This window comes from Zeugodacus cucurbitae, chromosome 3 (genome assembly GCF_028554725.1).
Source record: "Zeugodacus cucurbitae isolate PBARC_wt_2022May chromosome 3, idZeuCucr1.2, whole genome shotgun sequence".
NCBI classification, from domain to species: Eukaryota; Metazoa; Arthropoda; class Insecta; order Diptera; family Tephritidae; genus Zeugodacus; species Zeugodacus cucurbitae.
The window spans coordinates 65,660,851-65,674,869 of record NC_071668.1 but is presented as its reverse complement, the minus strand read 5'-3'; the positions used below and the strand labels follow the sequence as shown (position 1 = coordinate 65,674,869).

General features: G+C 34.5%; 1 protein-coding gene across 1 annotated transcript in view; it reads left to right on the top strand.

The window, feature by feature from the left end:
* The window catches only part of LOC105208531 (protein tiptop), a 277,909-nt gene that overhangs the window by 64,720 nt on the left and 199,170 nt on the right, over nt 1-14,019 (top strand). Inside the window, exon 2 of the mRNA XM_054226984.1 lies at nt 2,105-2,218. Within this exon, the coding sequence (XP_054082959.1) occupies nt 2,142-2,218 (77 nt within the window). The 5' untranslated portion in view covers nt 2,105-2,141. The remainder of the gene's footprint in view (nt 1-2,104; nt 2,219-14,019) is intronic.

Genomic DNA, 14,019 nt, shown 5'->3' with positions numbered 1-14,019 from the left:
TTAATGTTTACAATCACTTGCGTGTACTCTCATGAAAAATAACAACAACAAAAAATACAACAACCATGACATAAGTGAAATTATCAGTCGCGCGCTCTTCGACACTTGCGAACCAGTGGGGAAATCAGTAAATTTTTTTTGGAACGCTGCCGCGCTGTGACTTCAATGAAGAGCTCATCTGCAAAGTGTTGGTAAGAAATGTGGGGTTCCAGTAGCTTTAAAGGGTGCTTGGTTAGGGTTGGTTTATAATAAATCTATCGACAATGAGCAGTATTCTTTCGAAAAGTTTCGAAAAGTTGGTCCTAAGCAATGACTAACTTACGGTACACAATGTTAAGTTTTCGGATTTTTTTATTTCTGACTTAAACAATATTATTTTAAGAGATTTTATGATTCCGGATGACTCTAGAAGATTAACCCCACCAAATACTTCATAAATACTGAGAGTGGCACCTAACTCAAGGTCAAACTTTTACCCGAAATTGAATATTCTCTCCTTAAAGCAAGCATATCGAACACCCGCATGAAATTACCGGGAAAATATAGAAAAAGAAGACAGATTACCGTCCGTTATACATAGACTTCTAAGAATTAAAGGGGATATTAGGCAATCTTGGCATCACTCATTTTAAACGGAGATGTTATAGCCATAAAAGGTTTTGTTGCATGGGGGTCCATGCAGGAGGTTTTCTATCTTTTTTATGGGATAGATTTGCACTGACAAATCACATAAATCTGGCAGGTTCTTCAGTATCAGTATGTTTGGAGTACATTTTTTTGTGGAAGCTAACTCCAAAATAAGATGCTTTGTAAGCAAACCCAACATAAATATTCGCGGAAGGAACTCCAAGTCAGCTCTGACCCTGTCTACAATGCAACTCTGTTTTAAGATCATTCTGAACCATTGGAATGCTGGAACAATCTCGTTTAGTAGAATCAAGTTCGACTTATGCTGGAAAGCAAAACAAAAACTCTGTGAACACTTTTATTTTATCAAAATCGCATTCACATATTGTCCAAGTCCATATCATCGAATTCTTGCCAAATATATTCGGTTATCTTTGCGCGGGTCCCATTCATAGTAACGTGCCGGTCTTGATCATCACGGAAGAAGTACGGAACAATGACGTCGCCGGCCCATAAACAGCACCAAACCGTAATTTTTCGTGATGAAATAGTGACTCATGATAAACATGTGGGGTACTGCCTGACCAATAGGCATATTTTGTTTATTGACGAAGCCACTCAGCCAGAAATGAGCCTCATCGCTAAAGATGATTTTTCGATGAAAATCCGGAAGTTGTTGCTCACCCCAATTCCCGAACATACGAGGATTCTGGTGGTCAAGCGGCTTCAGTTCTTGCATCCATTTTATCTTTGAAGGATGTAGGCAAAAATCTTTTCTCAAAATTCGCCACAATGACGTCAGAGAGATGCCCAACGCTTGAGAACGACGTCTGAGAGACTGATTTTGGGTCAAAAGAGCGGGGTTTGACTACGCTATATCCCTTAGTATTTCCATATAGGCATCTAACTTCCCCTATAGTTACCTCCTAAGATACTCCACAAATTAGCAGCTCACTTTCTAATATACAATCGAACAATACAGGATCTTGTAGATCTAGTGGATAACCGTTTTTAGTTCGATTCTAAACTACAACAACATCTGCAACAGCACTATTGTTTTTTGTAATATTTTTTATAATTTTTGTCTTCACGCTCTCAATTCACACACCCTTTATAGAGTAGCTCAGTTGTGTCATATGTGCGTTCTACATTAAAATTACTGTACGCTGACTTCACACCTGTTTTGAGTAGTAGGAAATTGGATTATGCATAAAGTAGGAACAAAGTGTAAGTAGCTGTGCGCAGCGTTGGTTACCATTATACAAAATCAAAGTCCCCATACCGTACACGTACATACATACATATTCCTGCTAATAACATTTGTCAGGCATTCAATTAAGTCATACTCAACTTGCCACAAAATAATAAAATTAATTACTACTTAAGTACACAAAGCATTTCTCAGCAGCGACCCTTCCTTAGAGGATTACAAGTATTATGTTCATGTGAATATTTGCCATCTACCGTTTATTTTCAGATTTCATTTAAGAGATAAAGATTTGCTAACAGCTGATATGTTGCAGTTACGATATCATGCACATGATACAACAGCCACGCCCATCGCGACGACGTTGCACGCACGCGGAATAAGGTGAGTGGATTGATTTCATGTTATTGTAAGGACTAATAGGGTGGTGCTTATTTTAAGAAACAAAAATTAAATAAGATTTTCTAAATCTCAAGTATTTCGCATACTCTACTATTTCTTAAGACTTTGTCACGCTTAAATCTTAAATCTTAAAGTATAGTTACTATTAGGGAGGTTCCAAACATTTTTTTTTCGATTTTAAAATTTAATGGTGAGATCCTCGAGTTCTTTTTACTCAATTGCATGAAGGTACTGAAATAATTATAAATTTAATTTTTCAAGGACCATCCTGATATTTATTATATTATGTAATAATAATGCACATATGAATTTATCAAAAAAAAAAAAATAGAAAGAAAAATAGAAATCAATAGAAAGACGTTTTTTCATTTTGAAAAGAATATGAGCAGGCTACTATGTCAAAGTTCAAACTCCATTAGGGCGGTTCCAAATATTAAATATTTTCGTGATCAATTTTGATAAATTTCGTATCCAATTAGTACTTAATTTGAATACATACTCTTTTCGACCATTTTGATACCGATAAGACTGAATAAAAACGGTTTGAGCTTTAAGTACCACTCTAATAGAAAAGTATGTATATATACATATGTGAAGTTCATAATAGCAATTGCGATTGAAGATAATGTTGTCATTGCTCTTAAAATAGAACAGGCTGAATTTAAAAAAAAGTCATTAGGGAAGTCCTAATAATAATAACATTTTTATTTTACAAAGTAACGAAATTGATTTTTTGAGGACCACCCTAATAATAATAATTTTTTTAATCTACAAATTAACGAAATTTGATTGCAATTAATTTCTTAATTTATGTTGGATCAGATTTCAAAGTTAAAAATTTAAATCAAAGTTAAAAATCTTCACCTATTTTTTTTATTGAAAAATTAATACTGAAAATTTCAATAATTTGATTTTTAAGGAGCACGCTAAATCGCAAAAAAATTAACTAACAATATGAAATTGTTAAAGACAATTGCCATTTCAGTCGCCAAGTTGCAAGAAAATGTGGCCAATGCCTTCAAAATGGCTGTACGCTCCATCATGCTTTAAGCGAAAGCAACAACAACAAATATGACAAAAACAGTAATAATAACAACAACAAAAACATGAAAGAAAACCATTGTTTCACAACAACTATAAATCTTGAAGCACAAAGAATTGCATAGCGTTGCACCAAACCCCAATGACGACGACCCGAGACGACCATGTGACCAATCGACTTGGCCATAAATCGTTAATCGTCTTCGTCGCCGTCAGTGAGTCAGTCAGTTAATTTAAAAGTTGTCAGACAACGCTGACATCTCGGACAATTGATTGACGTTTTAAAACTTTAGCAGGCGGTACTCTACCACTACTAACAACAACACTAACACTATGGCAGCTAAAGCAGCGAGCGCCCGCTCACCACTCACTCTCTCTATCTATCACTGGTAGATTGGACGTGCTCATTGATGATGCAAGCAAGCAAGAAAGCAAGTGTACGTAAGTGCAAGCTGAAATATGGTTTGTTGACATATACTGTTGTTGTTATTGTTGTTGTTGTTGCAGCTTTTGTGAATCACAACAACTTATACATCAATACACTTAGCTAGTTGTTTGCAAAAACAACAAAGCACTAAATAAGCTGAAAGAGATTGGCACACTAGTACTATATGAGGAGTGTTTTGGAGAGGAGAGATGGCGCTGCATGATTATTGCAGATTCTATGTATTCGTGACAGGCCATATAGAGCGTAACCAACTTGCCACTTACAAATATGTCTGCAAGATCTGCCACAGATACACATACATACATAGGTATTTATTTTTATTGTTTTTATAAATCAGTCCAACCCACTGTGGCTTGCTTATTAAGCTTAACATGCCGGACGCGCCCAGCCCATGTAATTTTTGTTCTCTCGTACTATTTCTGCGTAAATTTTTTGTTTCTTCTGATTGTGTATATTAATTTTGCTTTATTTTCGACATAATCGATAATGCTGTTAAAGAAATATCGATAAGCTATTCAGGCAACTTATATTTAATAGAACCCATTTTAGGTAAGATATTTTTTAAAGTGAAACTCTTTTTGAAGATTTTTCTGTGTAATCTAAAAAATCGTAATAACAAAAATACTTCCTGATAACAATAAATATGGAATAAAAAACTTAACAAAACTATGTATATGTTTTCCTTTTGACAATACTTAGCGCATTCAATGTCAAAAATATTAATAGGCACTTAAAAGGGAAAAATTGCAAACTTAGGCACTTAGGTGGAGACTCTTAACCGGGGAATTTTAAATGTAAATTTAGAGTAAAAACAACGGTACCGCAAAATGTAGTCACTTAAGCGGGAAAGGCACTTAAGCGGGGATCACTGTACTCCACTAATCACTATATTCGTCGAGATCCTGTCCTTTGTTGATCTATTGTTATAACTCTGAATCAGCAATGTCAAACGTCCGAGCGTGTTTTTCTTATAAAAATGTTTGAATTTATTAGCGGTTTGACATTGGGTTAAAAGAAAGGTCCCATGCATCGATGGATATGAAGCAATTAGAAGAAGTTCTTACACTATACAGCAAAATCAATTTTTTTCTGGGTCTTGGACCAAATAAAATTTGTCATAAGTAAAAAAGTAAGTTCTCCATTTTTCGAAGTTAGCCTCCAAAATCAAAATATTCGGATTCGAAATTCCAAAAAAAAGACTTAAAAAAAATTAATATTGATTACAGAATATAGCCCCTAAAAAATGGATATAAACCCCATTTTCTTAATTCAGTGATGTATACAACTTATCGGTGCAACTTATATGATAGATACATGAAGGGTCGAAGTTTGATATACGAAAAAAATAAAAAATATATGTCAAAATAATTTTTTCAATTTCCCAAACCTAGCCCAAGTTGTCAAATTATATATGTTTAGATCCAACGTCGAAATTGACTTCAATATAGATGTTAGACTAGACCTCGACTGACTTTGTTCGTTCTGTTAATTGAAAGTTAAGCTTAGATCAAATTGAACACTTTCTCTGCAGTTTACTTTATTGGCTACCGGTTATTTGATCACTTACTTATTTATGTTATTCGTCTCCGAAAATTTATCGCTTATCGAAATAAGACAACCATTTTGGCAAAAATTATGCTGGAAGAACATTTCATGATATTCACACAATATCGTTTCTCTTCAAAACAGCAGCTTCTTCAGGAAATTATGTCTTTAGATCGGAAAAATAGTAAATTAAATTTACTTATAATAGCTTTGTCTCAAAAAACCATTAGTTGAAGATTTATCAAAGTAACACTAGAAAAAGGATTTATTGGGCGAATAGTCTAATATAACAACTCCATATCAGAAACTAACCTTGACAATACCTAGAACAACCCAGCGAAACGAGAGCCCTATGAATATCTTTATCACAGTCAAACCTTCACCGAGGCCCAGAACGACCATGATTTTAAGAACATCTGTATCTGGAGATCCATTCATTTCATTTCGATTCAGAGTGGTTGAAAGCGAAACCATGGATAAGCCTAGGATAGGCAGAATACCGGTCAAATCATGGAAAACATCGAGTTAGACTGGCATGTGGCATACTGCGAATAACTGCACCGCTTGAATTAGTTGCCGTCCATATGGAAAGAGATCATCGATCGAAACGGCGCATATGTGAACTAAATCCGATCACTATAACACTTTTTTATAAAGCATTGAATAAAGAGCAAAAAAGAGGAATGGAGATCTGGAGACAACCTAATAATAGCATGGAAATATAGGCTGGGTTGGCTGAAGAGTCGAACAAAGATGAGGTGACGGTTATTTCGGAACTTAGTAATAACTGTATTTGGTTTGCAATGAATGGTCGAGAAAAAAGAAACGAAGGAGTTTTGCGAGCTCTTTAATTACACAAAAAACGTATAATACATAAACAAATTGGTCGAGCTAAAATGTGAATGAGAGATGACGGAATAGTAGATTCCCTTAATAAAGCATTTAAAAGTGTGTAAACTACATAACAGATTGTGTATGACAAATTGATTCAGTATGTCTCTCCCGCATAAAACAAGTTTTTAGTGGGTTTATGCAATTTTTAAATCACAGAAATAGTTGTGTCTAAATTATTGTTTTAATTAGCTGAACAAAACATTTACAGTGCCATTTTCCTCCACACAACTGCAGTTATTATTATATTATTCATTATTTCGAGTACACTTTAGCATTTAAACGCCACACATAAAACCAATAAAATGCATTGTGTGCATTTGACTGTCATTTATTATTTCAAATGATTGCATTTGTAGCGCAGATTTTGCCATAAAAACATTTTCCATTGCAGCGCTGTCTGTCTGTGTATGAGAAACGCCAACACAAATTCTAAATGTCATTTCATCATTATCATTCAAAATTAACTTTATGTGGCAGAACAGTGAGTGGACGGCCGACATGGGCAGGTGTTATGCGCGCACAGCAAGGCTGAGTGGTGCGCCAGGCAGCTGAGTTACCGCTTGTACTCGCACTGAGTGCAATTGCATTGAATATGTACTCATATATGTATGTATGTAAAAACAAATGAACCGAATATCCACTCCGTTACAGTTATGTGCCAAATTTATTACATTATTGTTGCTATAACTGAGTTAACGGTGGTTAGCCGCACTGACTGACGTGCGTTTGTTTGGCTGTGTCACTAGCATTGATACTTCAAAAGTATTAGTTGAATTATGATACTTATTTTATGTGGGTCAGAATTATTGGCAAAGCAAAAAAAATATTATTCAATTAAATATTTTCCAAACGATTTGTTGAGGTTACCTTACTCATATATGTAGATGCAATAATAAATATTTTCCACAATTACATATAGAATATATTGACTTCTGGAAATAATTGCTTGGCCAACTCACTCTCATTCAATTGTTGTTACTTAAGTAATTAACGGTAACGTGTATAATAAGCTTGTGTCAAGTCAAATTATTTATGTCTTAATCAAATTCTTGCTATTATTTTTTCAATTAGTTCACAACAGTCATTTTGACTTAATGATATGTGTCAATTACTGTAGTGCAAAAAATAACTGTTGTTGAAGTATGCTGATTTGATGAATAGCTTTTAGTTCTCTTATGAAGAGTTAAAGAGAACTAGTACATATATTTCTAATTAAAGTATGATAAGTAAGGTGGAAAAAATTCGAGTCAAACTGAACCGAAGTGCTAGCTAATAAAGACGAGATCAAGTTTAATTGAAGGTAGCTGTTAGTACTTCTATATACAGGAGGTCAGGAACAGGTCCGATTAGTTCGTCAATTTTACACTATATAAAGGGATCATCAGGTGTTAAAGAATTTCGTTTGAATAGCTCTATCAATACTCTAGTTATCTATTGCCTTCGTTTTTCTTTCATTCGTCCGTTTGTTATTATTGTTGTAACATCGTTTACTATTCCTGAAATAGTCCTCTGGATAGCTGCTGTGACGACACTTCAATCTAGACAGAAAATTTCTGTACATTCCGATTTTATAGCCCCATCGTTCTTAGGATTCCATGATCTGAACACTCCTTTGTTTGTAAATGTCATTGACAATGACAGCTTGACAGCTTTCGATCAAATGCCTGATATGAAAATTGTCTCATGAAATAAAATAATAGTTTCAGAACTCGCCTGAGTGTCTTGGAAACCTCAATTTCGGAGAGGTGTCATTAGAACTGTGTTATACTATATATAGTATTCCCATTCACGAAATAGTTCTGTGGATGGCTGCTATGTCAACACTTCCAACTAGTCTAAAAATACTGTACGTTCCGAATATACATATGTATAGCCCCATCTTCCTTATAATTCCATGATGTCGACACTCCTAAGTTAAGTTTCAAAAACAAATTTTCGTGGCAAGTTTTCAATCAAATTTCTGAGCTGAATACTTGTTTCATGAAACTAAATAATCGTTTCAGAACTCGCCTGAAACTCTTAGAAACCTTAATTTGGGAGAGGTGTCATTAGGACTGTGGTATACTATATATGTATATCTCATTCCAGAAATAGTTCTTTGGTTAGCTTTCTATATCAACACTTCCATCTAGAATAAAAATTTCTGTACATTCCGATTTTATAGCCCCATCTTTATTATGATTAAGTTTCAGAGACAAATTTCAGTGGCAAGTCTTCAATCAAATTTCTGAGCTGAACAATTGTTTCATGAAATAACATAATCGTTTCAGAACTCGCCAGAGACTCTTGGAAACCTCAATTTTGGAGAGATCACAATAGAACTGAAAGAGTTAGTTCGACTAAACCTTAATTAAGGATATGTATGTGTATAAAAGTAAAAACAATCCGATATTTTAGTAATATAGATGAAGTTTTAAGAATAATCCATTATTTTTATACTCTCGCAACATGTTGCACAGAGTATAATAGTTTTGTTCACATAACGGTTGTTTGTGTCACCAAGAAATAAAAGAGTTAGATATGGGGTTATATATATATATATATAAATGATCAGGTTGGCGAATGGAGTTGAAATCCGGATGCCTGTCCATCCGTCCGTCCGTCCGTGCAAGCGATAACTTGAGTAAAAATTGAGATATGTTAATGAAACTTAGAATACATGTTCCTTGGGACCGTGAGAGGGTTGCTTTCGAAAATGGTCCACTGCCACGCCCACAAAATGGCGAAAACCAAGAACACATAAAGTGTCATAACTAAGCCATAAATAAAGTTATAACAGTAAAATTTGGAAGAAAGGATCGCACTAGAAAGAGGCATATTTGGATGTAATTTTTTTGGGGAAGTGGGCGGGCCCCCAAATTGGTTGTTTGTATATATCTCGCAATCCAATGAAGCTATATAAACCAAACTTGCTGCAGTCGATTCTCTTACGTACCCCCCCACACACCATGAAAATAGTTAAAATCGGATAATAACCACGCCCACCTCGCATACAAAGGTTGAAAATTACTAAAAGTGAGTTAACTCACTAACGAAAAACGTCAGAAACACTAAATTTCGCATAAGAAATGGCAGATGGAAGCTGCACTCAGGTTATGGGTCAAAAACCATATCCATATCTCAGGAACTACTTGACCAATTTGAATGAAACTTGGTTTGTAATAGTTTCCTTACCTCCCAATAATATGTTTGGCCAAATTGCTTCACAACCACGCCTACTTCCTATATACCAGAACTTTGAAGACGATCTGAATCGTTTATTTTACAATATATAAAGTAAGCACAAGTGAAGATATCGATGCAGAACTATGCACAAATACTACCTTTATAGTGTGGCAGCCCCATTCTAAAAATCGCAGAAATAGGACCATAGGTTTTCAACGCCCCATTAATCGAACATGAGGACCTCGGTGCTTCTAACCTAATATTAGGGTTTCCAACTTTCAATGGACTTCATACAATATATGTGACGAATATGTGGGTCAAATTGTGTATTAAATAATATTAATTAAGTTAAATAAATAATTTGCGAGAGTATAAAATGTTCGGTTACACCCGAACTTAGCCCTTCCTTACTTGTTATAAATAGGCTTTGCTCCAACAAAACAGAAAAAATTATGAAAAATTAATTGTCGATAGTACAATCCCCAAAATCTTAGTAACTAAATACGTTATTTCAAATGCTTCGTAACTCGGGGTAGATCTCTATATGAAGAGATTTCCTATATTTAGCTCATTTGTAGTTTAAAAAAAATGCTAAAAACCGTGCCCAGACTACAATAGAACATCAAGTCTTTGGGTATATGTTAGTAAATTCCAGTAGGATCTTATTCAATGTCTTACCAAGACCTGTTATCCTTATTACTGTTAGTCGAAACAAAACTTGTCTACTTGATTTAGGTTCGCTTTCTCCTTAATGAATGCACATATATTAATATAATGATTTTGATTTATACGAGTTATTTGTTCGATTAGTCATGCTCAAGAGTTTCTGGGTTCGAGAACAACTATTGTATTTTCTTTAGAATACGTTCAATTAACACTGTCAATCCACAGAAAATCGTAAATCTTAACTACTATAATATATAACTTTGAACACACTTACCCAGTAGGAAAATTTGTAGTAGGTGCTCTCCGATATGACTTCCAAGGGCTTGGGTAATCGAAAATTAGATTCTGTCTTGACTTCTTAACAATCTTATGAGTAGATATGCTTAGGATATCTAAATGACTAAATGATTCACTTATACAAAGCGTAATAGACCATAAAGCACCTGGTCTGAATTGCCGATAACATTGTTGATCTCTTGCAAGACCAAACATCTCTATAAGCATCTCGAGTAAAATCTAGAAAGAAAACGAAAGTTCATTATATGTATAATAGAATAATTTTATCACAATATATCATATTTTGCTAGGAAAAGGATTATTATGAGGTATTTAAATCAGCATTTAAAAAGTTCAAAGTTTTTTTTCCAAAAAATCAACTTAGTATATATGACAAGCACATGAATGAATGAGTAGCGTCTCACAGCAACAAAATCCCTACAGCGACCAAAGCTAAGCACATTAGAATAAATATTTAATATAAATGGCATCATTAATATAAACGAATCAATGTCGCTATTAGTGGGGTTGTCAACAACAGTCAACGGCAGCAGACAGCCGCATATAATAGCTGAAACTAGCAAAATATGATGCAATAGCTATTATTATAAAATACGGATTTACATACACAAACACTGATATACACCATATGCAATAAGTATGTCGCCAATAGCACTCTAATAATCAATAAAATTGACAAATAATTAAGTTTAGGCGAAAGCTCAAGGTTAGCTTGAGAGTGAGTATGAGAGTCTCTCTTATCAAATATTTTATTTCAGCAATATTTTTTTCACTCACAAAAAAGAATTTCAAAAACCAAAATTTTCTGCAAAGATAAGCATTTCTCCAAAAAAAGAAGGAAAATTTATTTTAATTTATTTTTTGATTATTTCTTGGTACTGTCAATATCAAAGCAATTACTACAACTACACTCTGTCCGAGTACATCGAATATTTAGAGCAAAACGAAGCACTTCAACTTTCGAGAATTACGTACAGAGACACACACATACGCATACGTCTGTCTGCATTCTGGAGACCATCAAAATGTTGGGAAAATAGTTGTGCTATAAATTTGTGCCGTTGTCATACACTTCGACCTTAATAATTGTAGTGAATAAATTTTTCTTAGCAGGATATATTTATGCACAAAATATATTCGGATTAATAGCATGCATATATGTATGTAAGTATATACAGACTAAGTGTATGTTCATCTACAAAGCTAAAGACATGTAAAGGACAGCTTGACTGGCATTAAAATAATGTACAGAGACGGTCAGAAGGTACAGTAAAGGTCAAGCGAAAAATATTACTCAAACGTAATGGAACAATTGATACTTTCTAACCTAAAAAATAGATTACACAAAGAATCAGCGAAATCTTCTAGAACTATTATCACATTAAGTATATTAAATTTTAGAATCCAGGGATTTTTAATCTGAGAAATATCATTAAAAATTATTACTCTGGTAGCAGTTAGATATTTGATTTTAGATGTCTTAGTTTGATAGAAAACTCAGACACGAGGTCTCTAAAACTTAATATAGATTTCTTAATATAAATTTCAGATTGTATAGCTTTTTTAATAGTCCAAAAAAACATACGGGATATGTTTCTTCGGTTCAAATTTTGATAAAGCCGTCGAAATATATTATTAAAAAAAAGTGGGAAATAGAAGGTCATGCGGTTCTAATTATGATACTCAATATAAGCCACTTTCTGATAGATCTTTCAGGTAATATTGGTCTACAACTTTGCTTCCGCCGTTTTTTTTTTGTAAATTTAAGGCTTTTTTCACTTAGGACAGCCTCACCGTACGTATCCGAAAGCATTCGATTAGCCCCGCACTTTTCTTGGAATTAAAAAGGAAAAGCAAAATTTCCCGGAAATGTCGAGAATTCGGCTCAAAAAGTGACATTTTCAGTTGAGAATAGGTTTGGGATGCAAACAGATCTCTACAAATATTTTGTTGGGTTATTGTTGACACAAATGTCCAAGATCGATATAAAAAAATCGATATAATCGACCAGTGCTTGACACTACAGACATCTAGGCGGAAGCAAAGTTATAGATCTAATATTTTTCAGAGCTAATTTGATATTTTAGCTCAACGCAAATGAAGTTTGAAATATTTCAATGAAATAACACTTCAAAGAGAATTCCAATCGATTCACAGCATCAAAAAAGTGAACCGAGCTTAATTTGTATCATTGGAGAGTCAGACAGTGTTATTTCATTATCTAAGCTGGAATAATACTAATGCCTTTTCAGCGGTTCTATCCATGGTCTGAAAATATGGTCGTACTTCCATCGTGGAAGAGAGAGGGTGACGAGAAACATGGGATCTCCTAAATTTAGATTAGACTTGTTGTGATCATATGACCTTAAATGAATGAGGTCAGATAATGAACTTTTTTTTAACGATAAAATCAATATTAAAGACTAGTGTATAATAACCAATACCAAAAGGTTTGTATATTCGAAGGAAACGAGTTATTATGCATCGAAGAGAGCAGTAAACTAAATAATAACATAACCTACAAAACGACGCTATGCATGATTAGTTTGGATATTGCTTTCAACAGTTATAGACATGTAGGTCACTAACGCCGAAATTCACGGTATTATAAAGTTTTTCCTCGTTCGATATGCTGCTGAAACGGAACGAACTCGCCCATTATTTTTGAAGCGGATGGTGACTGGCGACGAAAAATTGATCACACACGATAATATCTAGCAAAAACGGTCGTTGTCGAAGGCCGGTGAATCCAAGTCGAGATTGACGGCCAGGAAGGTTTTGCTGTGTGTTTTTAGTGAGATTGGAAGGGAATAATCCACTATGAGCAGCTCCCATATGGCCAGACGCTTAATTCTACTTTCTACTGCGAACAACTGGACCGCTTGAAACAGGCGATCGACCAGAAGCGTCTAGAATTGGCCAACAGGAAGGATGTAGTGTTCCTCCAGGACAACGCCAGGCCACACACTTCATTAATGACTCGTCAGAAGCTACAGGAGCTCGGATGGGAGGTTTTATCGCTTCCACCATATAGCCCGAACAAAGCGCCAAGTTATTACCGCCTGTTCCTGCCCATGGCGAACGCTCTTGATGGTGTAAAGTTGAACTCAAAAGAGGCTTGTGAAATGTGACTGTCTCTATTTCTTCGCAAATAAGCAGAGGGCTTCTTCGAGAGGGGTATTATGAGGTGGGTAGGTTTCAGGTGGAACTAAGAAGTATTATCTATCTTCTATAATCTCGATCAAAAATTAATATATTCTCTTTTGAGTGGATCAAAACTTGTCAAAACCAAAGATATTGGACCGAACATCTAGCTTTTCCGAGACATTATTATCGTAGTTGTGGATCTGGAATATTTTTGTTTTGAAAGTATCACAATAGGATCAGTCAGTTTAGAGGGAATACTGTAGACTTTATATTCTCACGGTGGACTGTCCTTATATATGAGGAAGAGTTGGTTGTATATTGGTAGTACATGAAAAAAATTGATCTAATTTTTGTTCATATTATATGAGATTGTAAGGATGTTTCTCAAAAATCTCAAAATATTGGAAATCAAACCGTAAATGTTATACTATATATACCAACGGGACTGATTTAAACTGGTGAGAATCGAAGATGCCGGATTAAAATTCTTTAAAGACTGCTTAAATTCAACAATTATATATAATTTTATCGTTGAGTATCTGTGTTCTTAAAAGATCTGGAATTGTAAGGTGTAAAACTG